The sequence below is a fragment of the Poecilia reticulata genome, linkage group LG2 (assembly GCF_000633615.1).
Source record: "Poecilia reticulata strain Guanapo linkage group LG2, Guppy_female_1.0+MT, whole genome shotgun sequence".
NCBI lineage: Eukaryota > Metazoa > Chordata > Actinopteri > Cyprinodontiformes > Poeciliidae > Poecilia > Poecilia reticulata.
This window is the reverse complement of record NC_024332.1, coordinates 35,813,430-35,826,354: the sequence shown is the minus strand read 5'-3', so window position 1 is coordinate 35,826,354 and position 12,925 is coordinate 35,813,430. Positions and strand designations below refer to the sequence as shown.

Sequence of the window (12,925 nt, the reverse complement as noted above, 5' to 3'; positions counted from 1 at the left end):
CTCACCTCTCTTTTTCAACATTCAAGGGCGGTTATTTGGGTTTTGGCATCACATAGAAAATGAATATCAAAATGTCTGAAAAGAATCCTTTCATTCAAGAACATGCCATTAAACTCAAAAGACTGATTCTGCCGTGAAGCAACTCAAGCTATGAAAAAGCTTATCTTGCTCACAAAAGTTTGCCCTTGAAGCAATTGAAATAATCCAGTCCTACCTGTCTATCCTTCGATGTTTTGCTGCTTTTGGTCGGTTCAGTGTGCAGCAGACCATCTGCTGAGATCTGTGCTGCCTGCCAAATCTGCCATCACCTCACCACTATTGCTCAGTGCCTAGGAGAAAGTAAGAATGAGAGGAACAATGTGAGAAAATACTTTAAAGTCTGAATTATGCCAATTATAATTTACATTTGTTTTTTGGTCAGATATAGCTTATGCATATTATACATACACAGAGCCAGTGGAGAGATAAATATTGAAGAGAACTTTATACACTTTACAAACTTTTTTTTTTTTTTTTACAAATATTTCCTTCTAATTGAATTTACTGAAACAAAATCCAGCCCAACCAACTGCCTTCAGAAGTCACTTAATTTTCAAAGTGTGTTATATTGTGTAATTTATTTTCAGTATAAATATAGAAGTGCTGTAAAGGCCTCAGAGGTTTCATAGAGATTATTAGTCTACAAAGCAACAGTTAACACACCAGACAGATCTGAGGGAGAGTTATGAAGAACTCAAAAGCATGGCTAAGGTACAAAACAATATTAATCCTGACATCAGAAAATGGAAATAGCATGACAACACTGCAAACCTAACAAAGACATTGCATTCACCTAAACTGACTGGTTAGGCAAGGAGAGCATTAATCAGACATGCAGCCAAGAGGCGCATGGCAACAATGATATCCAGATTGCCTGGGAGAATCTGTAAACAAGACAATCTTTAGTTATGCATTCCTCAGATCTAACTTTCATTAAAAATTGTTTTTTTTAAAGTGGAAAACAATATTTTTAAGAAAAAAACCAAGAGCTTTTTTGCAGTTTATCACAAGAAGAATAGGGTCTGGTACAATAAGAAAGGCACAAGACAATTTGCATGCTCTGTGTTGGTGGAACAGTGATATACCCCAAAATATGTGCAGCTGTAACAGTGGTGAAATGCAGTTATAAAGTATTGACCATGACTCCAGGGTTAAGTACAAATACACTACACATTTTATTTTTCTAGTTTCTTTTTCTTCAAATACAATCCCAGTAAAATATATTGAGATTCACACCTGACTAAYACAAATAATATTTTTCAATGTGACTAATACTCTTCTTCTTGTTAATGGTTTGTTCTTCAAGCAGATGTTTTAGTATAATCCCCCAGATGGATACATTTTGATGTTGTTATACCTAATTTCTAATGAGTATCAGGAGACTAAACCTAAAAATGTCACCATCTGCAGCTGYGTATGTCAAGTACAGCTAGTGGTTGTACAATAATGGATTCAGTCACTATCATTTAATCAGAGTGCAAAGAAATGAATGTCATTGCAGCTTCTTCACATCTTCTTCACCGCATTGTTTAATATCCTGAAGACATGAGCGGAAACTGTTGCTATAGAAACCTAAGAAGTACAGTAATTTTAATAAATGTGATGATCTAGCAGAGGCAGCCAAAAGTCTGAGCCAAAGGTCTCCAACAAGACTGTCCGATATCAAGGCGATGGGTTAAGATCTGGGTGGGTGGAGTAGAGGGGGAAGTTTGGATTTCATTTCACTTCAGCCTAATATATGCACTTTATGTGTTAGCTGCAACAAGCTCACTTTGAACACAAGTCAAATTCTAAACAAATAGCCACCATTAAGTGAACTGGTTGTTCACCCAATGATTTTAGTCTTTAAAGACAATAAATTGTCTCACTCTGCATTTCAATGCAATTCAACATTCTCTGTTCTGGAAACAGCTTAACAGAAAACCCAACAGTATGCAGATTACTTTGTGCAGAAAGATAAATGATAATTACTGCTGCACTGATGCACTGTCAGCAGTGCACAAATGTGTTTCCGACTAAAATAAACGGAAGAGCTGAGAGTGTCTTTAAGCAAGTTATATGGTGTGTGCGTGTATATAACGGCACTGACTGATGTACGCAATACTGTCAAACATTGTACACAATGTAAAAAACATCTGCCTTCTTTCTGAAATGTTCCAAAGGGCAGCTTTTCTCCTCAAGACCGTCTGAAGATAAGCTCTACTGAACCAGCATAAATCCAGTCGGTTCTGCTTTATTCCCTCCAAAAAGTGCCTGAACATGGATTCAGCAAATTTGAAAAGCGGAATTATGGCCATGTTGCTTTTAGAATTATCCAGTGAGTTGTTTCTGTGAATGTGTGTGTGTGTCGCTACATTTTCCACAGCCCATTCTTTACAACATCTGCCCATTGTGAATGAGTAGATAAGATAAGGGAGTGAGCAGATTTTCCAAATCATTTCTAATTGTCTACATTCTCCAATAATAGAGGATATGCTCAAAAACAACAGTACTGTACAATAATTACTCGGCATTCTACAACAGACTCATTCAGCATTTAATAAAAACAGAAACATTTTAAAATGCATCCTTTGAATTTGTGCCTACAAAGGCAGTGTAGCCCACAGCTTTAATGCAAATATAATTACAGTTGAAATCAATATTTTAGTTTAGGTATAAACTAGTTTTAGGGGGAAGATTTTTACAAATAGAATAAAATGTTTAATGAATCTCAAACGGCACTTTGAAGAATCTATGTTTTCTAGAATAATCCAGTTCAGGTGTAAATAGTCTGAATATAATTTGAACAAAAGGTGATCAAACATCTGGACAGGAAGCAATAGTAGCTGAATGATTTTTAATTAATCATACAGCACAGTGCTACTGTGAGCTGGGGTTTCTGAGTGGTCTGCAAGCATCTGGCTACCAGAACAAAAAGTTTTCCTGAAGAATTTGGTATTGTAAGATGAAAAGTGTTGCTGCCCTTTTCTGCCTAAGCAGGGTGTACATGTGTTTGCACATATGAACTACAGCATACAACACAAATATAAGCCATCACAGAAATAACTGGGATTATTGTCAAATGAAACACCCAGCTTCTGACACTTTGCTACTTTGCCCCTTCTATCCATTTTTGCTCTTACAAGAACAGGGATGTTGCATCTGTCATGTTGAGTAGAAGCTTTGAAACACAGCTTGGCCCAGGCAAGCTGTTGAGCTGCCAAATGCTGCTGTGAAAGAGGGGAGCTGTGAAATAGCCGATGACTGTGACTGACAGCTCAGGAGCTTKGCAAAGTAAATGACGTGAAAACARCAAATGTCATTTATTTACTAGTCTGTGTTTTTGTTTGTATTTTTCATCCACTGTCATATTTTTTTATGTCTATGACAAAGTCTGCTGGTAAGAAGATGAGCTGGATGGAGTGTTTTCTAAGATGCTAAAATGCTGTTTTAGTTTCTGTAATGAGTGCAACTAAATGTCAAACTTTCTGGGTAATTTATCCATATTCTTCACACATTTCAGAGGTTCTTTTGTTTAATAGTTTTACTTAGTGGCTGTGATTGTTGTTTTATTTGATTTACACAGAAGTAAATAATCCAGTGCACATATTTGAAAAGCTACCATCAGAAAGCTACTATCGCATTCTGTCCAGAGTTGTTTAAAGACAACCAGACATCCAAATGCTGTGTGCTATGATGCTCTAGCAATGTTTTTCTAACACTGTTATTTAGTCTTATATTATGATATGCAGCTGTTCTGTACAAATAAAGATTGATCTGCCCATAATGCTGGAAAACYGGGGAAACCAAAACAACAAATTATTCAACTATTAAATATCTGACAACTTGTGTGTAAAGCACTGAAGGTGTTAGATAAATATATTTAAAATCAAAAGTTGTCTACATTTAGCTTGAGATTAGAATGCTAAAGCTAGATAGCCTTGCACTCTATCCATTTTGGGGAAGTTTATAAAGGCTGTATACTTGGCGACTGTATTTGCCTGTTTTATTAGCCAAAAAGTCAGACTGAGTGACTCATGCAGCCAACAGCAGCAGGCGGCGCTAATAAAATAACTTGTCTGGCATAAAAACCAAAAAGTAAGAGTGAGTAATTAGTTGCTGGTACAATGGCAAGCAGAAAGCCAAGTTTCTGAAAAATGATTCAACAAAATGGGAAAATCTTACAGGGAGTTTTGGCTGCAATTTATTCTGCTATTAACTTCCAGCCACTGCAGAAATGAAGTGCATCAACCAAGTAGGGCTGCTGCATGGCAGGTGAAAGCTGAACCTGAAATCACCAGAAGCACAAGGTGATATATTTATATAGTTCTTAATTTACCCTTGTCTTAAACATTTAGCTTCTATTAACTGATGATAAAAAAACAGACATGCTGAATTGCTAAAGAGTGACATTGTTTTGTGGTAAATTGATTTCTGCAGCTAGACAGATGTGTGAATGAGACTAAAAACAAACAAATAAACAAAGAAATAACGCATCCGCTGCCACCACTCTAAACAGGTTGGTAGGAATTGAATAAAATATTTAATCAACATGTTTTCTATTTGTTTTGTTTTTTTTCCCTTTGTCTTCTCTTTCATATTTCTTCGGCAATTGTGGAAGTGACACCAAACACATAAATCTGAAAATTGTTAGAAGCTTCAATTCTATGAGGAAATAAATAGTTAATTAATCATAATCAACTCATATGCTGGTTGTTTTATCGGCCTTTTTAAAAGATGCAGTGAAAAAATATCAAGCCACGCTTTCTGTCCTTTACCCTGTAATAAAATATATTTTGAACATAGCCACACACATTCTACAGCTCATTCTTTTAACTGTTTATTTACTCGTAAAAAAAAAAACTGCTGCGACTATGATGACGTTCATGAAAAATAAAATCTGGACAAGCTATTAATTATTAATGATTTTTTCTTACTGGTACAAGTTTTCATATTTTTTAAAGACCAAGAGCATGCACATGTCTCAAAAAAGTTTAACTTGTGTTGTCTCTTTCTCATAGTACAGACATAAAATTTCCTGTCAGGTCTTCTTTTAGCATCTTGCTGTCTTCCTTTGTGGTAAACATCCTTGGACAGCCAGTCCTTGGCACATTAGCATTATTTTGAAAGTCCTCATCTTTCAGACTATTTTCTGTACAGTAGAGCGGCTAATTTCAAATTCTTCTGAGACTTCCCAAACCCTTACCAGACTAATAAGCTTCTACACCTTCTATCTCGAAGGCCTCAGGCAGCTCTTTTGATCTTGTCATAGTTTTAATTCTTTCTTCAGCTGGACAAGCCGCCTTCAAAATGTAGTCTCATAGAATTCCTCATAGAATTGTTTTAATCATCCACGTCCAATCACCTGATGTCATGTCTTTTTCTATTTGTACTGGAGGCAGGCAGTGTATGCGACGTTCATTTTTCCTCACCACCAAAACATTTTTAAAATGCTATTTTACAGAATAGCTCAGGAATGTGCTTTTTGTCAGTTTTCATGGTTTATATTTGAATTTCTCAGCATAGTTACATTTCATATTAAATATTTGTGTTCAAATATGTTGGAAAAACCTATAGTCACCGATTGTAGGGTGTCCAGATTTTTCCCATGTATCTGCAAGATACTAGGTGATAAGTTCTACTGTATGCGTAACTCAGAGTAATAATCTTAGGAGTGATTGACAGGGTGATGTCATTAGTATTTTGTTCAGAGGCAAAAATGAAATGTTATGTCTACTTGACAGAAGTCAATGTTGTCTCTCACTGACCTGTGTCCTTCTTCTCTACTGTTTCATTTCATAAATCTAAGTTGTCTTTCTCAGTACCTGCTTCACGCCGACAGAAGCACTAGCTGAAAAAAATATTTTAGGGAGCTGGTTGAAGTATGTTTTGTTTGTGTTGAYGGTTGTTAAATTGATTACATCAAACAGTTATTCTACAGAGTGATTGCTGTTATTAAAAGCAAGCAATGAAATAATTACCGTATTTTCCGCACTATAAGGCGCACCTTCAATGAATGGCCTATTTTAAAACTYTTTTCATATATAAGGCAARCCGCATTACAAGGCACATTGAATAGATGCTTCAGTTTGGATTGCCAATTTGCTCCGTACTCTATTATTACGCATCTACATTTATAAAGAAATGGTCCCCGAGTGCTTTATATAGTAGGCTGCCCCAGTCATTGTTTCACTCACGGTTTGGTGTTGCGATATTGTGCCCAACTGCTTTCTGGGTAACACAGACCAACCGACACGCTGCCTCCGCAGTCTCTGTCTCTCTTCCCCCGCCTCTCCGCCCCTCCCCCCCTGGCTTTAAATGTATTATCAAACTTTATTAACAAACCAGCATTCTGACAACTATCCCAGCATGCACCGAGCGCTCCTTCTTCTACGGGGGAAAATGAAGTCAGCGGCTGCTTACCATAGTTGCTAGACCTGTTGTGGCWCAATATTGGTCCATATATAAGGCGCACCGGATTATAAGGTGCACTGTCGGCTTTTGAGGAAATTGAAGGTTTTTAGGTGCGTCTTACAGTGCGGAAAATACGGTACTTGTTTAAATGTTTGTCTTTGCACAACCCTCCACTCGCTCCTGTCAAGACCAAATGTACATGGGAGATACTGAATCAGATTTATATTGCYAGGTATATTAATRTGTGTGGCTTAGAGCCTTAAAATGCTTGAAATGTGTCATTGGACAATGAACCCAATAACATGTAAAACATATATTTCTTCTTGTTGCATTTATTAGTATGCAGCCATCGTACAGCTGATTTATTCAAGTCTCCACACTCAATGCCTCAGACATGAAAGATTTTTTTATAGTCAAAGCTCCCTGGAACTTAAGACCATTATTTCCCTTCATTAGTGAGCACTTTCCCCCCCMARRRKKRWTTTWWKSSGGGSYWAAAAAAAAGTGCATCTAACCCACCTTCTTTATCTGTTTATGTATCTAATTTTCCCAGAATGTCTCATCTGTTAAAGAAAGCTGGAGTAAAATCAAAATAAATCAGTACAAAAAGGAAAAAATAACCCTGCAAAATGGCCTTAGGTGAAGAAATATTTACTACCTATAATGTTACTTTAGGATGTGGAAGTGGATCTGTTATGTGACGCGCCACAAGAAAATTAGGAACAAGTCATCAGAGGAGAAACGGAGAAAAACAAAAGATAAAACCCACCAATTTCTGAGAAAGTAGTGATTTACATTGTTTTTCTTTTGCACAATATACTACYAGTTGAAGTCATGAAGAATCCATCCGATTCTTTAAAAAGCTTGGAAGTTTTAAAACGGTAAACTTTGTGTTTGAACTCAGCCTGTTTACAGAGTAACCTATATGGCGGCGCAGATAACTTTTGCTGTGTAGGTAAATACTAGAAATGAGGAAAAGAGAATTCTTCCTGTGTAGCCGAAAAACACATGGATGGATTCTTAAGTAGCAGAAAGAGAGCGACAGAACATGCAACTCTTGAAGCAAACAGGTGTACAACCTCACTTTGGCGATAACATCCACAAGAAAGATAACGGTAAAACGAAAACAATTTCAGAACTACATACGCACTACAAACATCGAAAGCATTCATGTCCACAGAAATACTTTCCAGTTTGTAGTGGGGTGAGTTTCAGAACTTTTTTTTTAACGCCATTTCAACAAATAGTATGCCACCAGGACGGAGACCTGTCATATGCACAACTCTTCAACATTCATATAGAACATTTACCAGATAAGTCMTTTCAGGTTGTGATGACCAGACATAATATTTACATTTTTACAGACAACAGAGCCTTTTACTGAACCTCATGTTGAATCAATGATCAGATTTTAGGGTCTTAAGGTCATTTGGTTAAAAATGTTTCCTCAGTAGCACATTCGACTAAAACGAGAGAAAGAAATTGAAGGTGAGAAGATAAGAAATGAAAATAAAAAAAAATATATATATATTTTTTTCCAGCAACAAAATTATAATGAATGCAGTTTGAAAGTTGGGTTCTGATCAAACACACCTTGTGCTTTGAGTGTCAGGGACATTTTTGGTGGAACTGATGATTATCTACTGTTTTTCTTTTCTTTTTTTTTTCAGCTGCGATTGAACTACTGGCAAAAATTAGGCCTCCAGTGAACAGTATTAGAAATGACTGATCTCTGAGCAATGCTTAGGCTGGAAGGCGGACTAAACTCGAGGCACAGTGATGCAGAGGAGGATGTCCTTAAGCTGTGTTTAGTGAAGATCTGACAGTGTGGCTCCTTTCTATAAAGTTACGCTACAACCACTAATTGCAAATATTGATTTATTTTTCTTATTCAAATTTCTTTTTTTTATTAATGACTAGTGTGCAATATTTTTCTTTTTTTTTTAACTCAATCAACTTTTTTATTTTACTTTTTATTTTTTTACTTTTTCTAGAACWCGTTACCACTTATGGCTATCTTTAGCTTTTATCTGTTAAAGCTCAGCTTTTACAATTCATTGTGAAGATTCTTGAGTGACGAGCCAAACTGAATCAAAAATTCTGGGAGCTCTCAAAAGTGAGGAATGTGAAGCAGTGAAGCCTATATTTAGTAATAAGGAAATTATCTGCAGCCAAGTAAGAGTAGGAGTGCATGCGACTGTAGAGGCAAGACTGTCATACTGTATGTGTGGCAACAAGAACAGGTTACCCAGAGAGAGATATTGCTCTAAAACATGGAGGATGGCAAGTATTCAGATGTTTGCAAGAGGCAAACATGAGCAACTCTGGCTTTACAATACTGGATGGTGCTGTGCTGCTAAATTAAAGRCAATTATTGGCATGTTGTTCTGATTCACTGCTGACATCTATCTCAAATTGATGGTGAGAAAWGAAGAAATAATGCTCTATACATACATATCATCAGAGTTTTGTGAAAAACAAGTTTTGTTGTCTTTTGTGTCTGCTGAACCTGATTTTCCATTTGGAGGTTGAGTGAGCTTATATTAACAATTAGATATTGGCAGAAGCACTTTGGCTAATTTACCCATTTTTGGTCACCAGTTTTCACATCATGTAGAGCGGAATCCTGGTCCTTAACCTAGATTGTGTAAAGTAAAACGCATACAGCAAGTTCAAAATGTTTTCACAAATTTTCAGTGGGCTGGAGGTCTGCACTCAAAACAAGACACATTTGTTGTCTTGTACTTTCAACTTATGTGTCCCGAAATGTTGGCAGTTTCAGGAGTGCTGCATCCCCCTGAAAAACATCTGCAACCATTTTTTTTAACTTTTCAGATGCCAGACAATTTATTCTTTTGGTCCAATTTTCCAGGGGAAAATAAACTAAAACAATATGCAAAACTTGAAACACAGGGGTCTTCTACTCCAGTCCTCAAGGGTTGATGGATGCAACTTTTAGATGTTTCCCTGGTCCAGCACACCTAAGCAAATGAGATAATTACCAACATACAATCACACTCTCTATAGTCCTGCTAATGGACAAAGTATTTGACTCATGTGTTGAAGCAGAGACACATCTAAAAGTTGCAGGTCACTGTCACTGCAGTACTGGAGTTGAAGACCCGTGTATAGAGTGCTGAATAGAGTGTGGATCTCATAAGGCCCCACTCCTGTCCATTGCCTAAACTAACATCAACTGATTTAATGTAGCAGAAGTTGAATATTGTATAACACATATTGTAGTCTAGAAGTGAATAAATGCAGCAAGTCCCTAAAACAAGAGATGAGACATTTTACTTTTAACTGTATAAATAGTTAATTTCACTTTTATATAATAAAAAGAAAACAAACAACAAMAAAAAAATCTCTTTAGTGTTGTTAACTGGTGCAAACMTTCCCTTAACTAAACAACAGAAAGAGCAGTAACAGTGGCTGGGGATAATACATGTTCTTAGTGCCAGAGCTACAAATCATTAGGGCCCAATCAGTCATAACTCACATGAAATGGTGGGTGGTGAAAGGTTTTGTCACATAAGCTGCCATTTACTTTAAAGCCATCTGTTTTCTCATGACAACTTCCAAAAATGAGCAAAACGTGTTATTTAAAGACACATTAATATTTAAAAGTCATATGGTAACACAACTTAATAAAGCCATTCATTTTAAATATCTTTATAGGTAACCATTAGGGTGACACCAAAGGTTAGTGAATCTTAAAAACAAATTTTAAATATGTGTAACCGGATCATTTTCTGCGTTGTGCTGGTTATTGAGTGAATGGACCGTGACACAGTTTATCTTTCAAGCGGATGATTCTCGGTTTATTTCTGACGAGAATACAAAGACAAAACAACCGTGTTATAGGCTGACCGCTCCAAGTCCTCTCCCGCAGGACAACATGTCAAAAGGGGGGAACACCTCTCACAACTTACAAAAAAACTAAAGATTTTTGTATAACATACCTGACGAGAATACAAAGACAAAACAACCGTGTTATAGGCTGCCTGCTCCAAGTCCTACACCAAACAAAAGTATAAAACGAAAATTAACTTAATAGATCTATAAATAAACTGAATGTATTTAGATGGAAGAATAAAAAGCACACACCTCTCCCGCAGGACAACATGTCAAAAGGGGAGGGGCTAAGGGGCGCAAACAATTTAAAGACAATACCACAGAAGAAGAAATAAAAGGGAGGGGCTTCCAATCTTAAAGTAACACGGTTAAAACAATGACAGAGGTGTTTCAGTAAGATAAGGAACAAGACAAATAACCAAAAAAAAGACATTTTGTGTAATTATAATAAAAGAGAATTAAAACCAGGTTACATATGCATCGCTGAAAAAAAGTGTTGGCCCCATTTTAGATTTCTTGTTTTTGCTCTAAAGCGTCACACTTGAACGTTAGAACACACACGCACACACGCCCACACACACGCACACACACGCCCACACACGTCCACACACACTCGTTTGTCTTGTTGTCTTTGTAGAGACTTTCCATTGACTTCCATTCATTTCTACAGCCAAACTTCAACCACAACTCAATTCACACCTTGGACCTAAACTTTACCCCAAACCCAAAAAAAGCATTTCTTCTTTGGGAGCAGGAAAATGGTCCCCACAATGCATCAAATACAGAACACACACCCACGCACAACAGGCTTCTAGTGGCTTTGATGAACCAGTGATGTCACTCATGCTCTATGACATCACTGATGACTTTGATCCATCTCCCTTTAATCCCAACTCATTTGTGCTACATGTCAGATTGCTCTACAACTCCGAAGAACAATACTGGCTTTTACATACGAATAATCTTGACWTTTCAACAAGTGTACAAAAAATGTCCGAAGATAGGAGTTACACACATGTGCCTAGTGAGCTTGCCAACATTTTAAATAAAGTAAATTTTGATGAAGTGATACACAGAAGATTGAAGGAGGAAAATCAACAACTGAAACAGATTGTTGAATGTCTCAGTTGGAAGATTGAGCGTGCCAAGACTTCTGGAAATGCTTCCACGGTACCAGACCTGCAAGCAGAGTATGAAATACTGGCAAGTCAAAACAACACACTCCGTGCGCAGCTCGGGTCGGTTTATGAAGCACTTCATGAGACAGGGCGCGGATACCTGGAAACAAAAGATTCTGTGCATTTTTTTGAAGTTGTCCAACAATCGCTCAGACGAAAACTCCAGAAGCTTCTGATAGACCTGAAGGAGGCAGAGCTGTTCGCTGATGAGCAATCTGGAGAGAGGGACAACCTCTGCGATGAAATTGAATACATGCATCGCCAACGTGAGAGAGCTCGTCAAGAAATTGAGAACCTGAACAGGCAGAACATGAATTTGATGAGGGAAAATGCTCAGATGAGAGAAAAGCTGGGTGAACCGGAACAGCAGGAGAACCAGGAACCTCCATCAGTTCTGAGAAAAGTTCTTACGTGGGTAACGACCGTTTTCAAAACTATGTACCACTCAGGAACACTCAGATACTGGGTGCCACTATGGATCTTCTAATTCCACTGGTTGGTCTGGAAAAACTGGTACCTTGCTCTAACTGGTTGTTTTTCAGTTACTGGTTGTTCTTGAGTCACTGGTTGCTCTAGAAAATGTCCCCACAAGGAGCAATGGTCCCCATAACCCCACATTGTGCATGCGTGGGTTCTCTCCGGGTACTCCGGCTTCCTCCCACAGTCCAAAAAAGTTAAGTGGTCTCTCTAAATTATCTCTAGATGTGTGTGTGCATGGTTGTTTTCTCTGGGCTGCCCTGCRACACACTGGTTCTCTCCGGGTACTCCGGCTTCCTCCCACAGTCCATAAAAGTTAAGTGGTCTCTCTAAATTCTCTCTAGATGTGTGTGTGCATGGTTGTTGTCTCTGGGCTGCCCTGCGACAGACTGGCGACCTGTCCAGGGTGACCCCTGCCTTTTGCCCGAAACTTTCGTTGGAGATGGGCACCAGCAGCTCTCCTGACTCCAATGAGGGACAAGGGTGTTAGAAAATGGATGGATGGATATTTTATGTAAATCTTTTATGGAGTCAAAAACACATCATCATTCGGTTTTCCAAAAGGATTATGGTTCAAAACAAGTGGATGGATGAAAACAGAAATGCTTCACTGGACTCAAAATCTGGTGAAGCATTTTGAGCCGGGTGATCGCAGTACTAGGTCCTGTGGGAAACGTGGGATTAGTAGATGACCAAAGAGATAAAATATGAAACTTTTTATATCTCTGTAAAGCTGCGTCTACCAGCAGTAAACGGTCTCAGAAGTTGATTATGTTTGTTCGATTGATTGCTTTACGTTCACTAGTAGTTGTAGTTGCATTCAAGTTGATGCTATGCGACACAACATGATTTTTTTTTTACCCAAAATGTTATTTGTGTGAGTAATTCTGTTTCCGCACTAATTCACGTTGTAAATAATCATAATAAGTGTTTACACAGTTCAACTTACTGTAGACAACTCCAGGTACAGGTCAATCAATATG

General features: G+C 37.7%; 2 protein-coding genes across 2 annotated transcripts in view; one reads left to right on the top strand and one right to left on the bottom strand.

Moving 5' to 3' along the window:
• The window catches only part of htr1fa (5-hydroxytryptamine (serotonin) receptor 1Fa), a 35,160-nt gene that overhangs the window by 4,881 nt on the left and 17,354 nt on the right, over nt 1–12,925 (bottom strand). The window contains exon 2 of the mRNA XM_008403629.2: nt 215–329. Coding sequence (XP_008401851.1) covers nt 215–270 — 56 coding nt within the window. The 5' untranslated portion in view covers nt 271–329. The remainder of the gene's footprint in view (nt 1–214; nt 330–12,925) is intronic.
• Nucleotides 11,071–12,289, top strand: LOC103461305 (uncharacterized). The gene is made up of 2 exons (XM_008403622.2): nt 11,071–11,876; nt 12,008–12,289. The coding sequence occupies exons 1-2, from the start codon at nt 11,122–11,124 to the stop codon at nt 12,039–12,041; spliced, it is 789 nt and encodes a 262-aa protein (XP_008401844.1). The 5' UTR covers nt 11,071–11,121; the 3' UTR covers nt 12,042–12,289.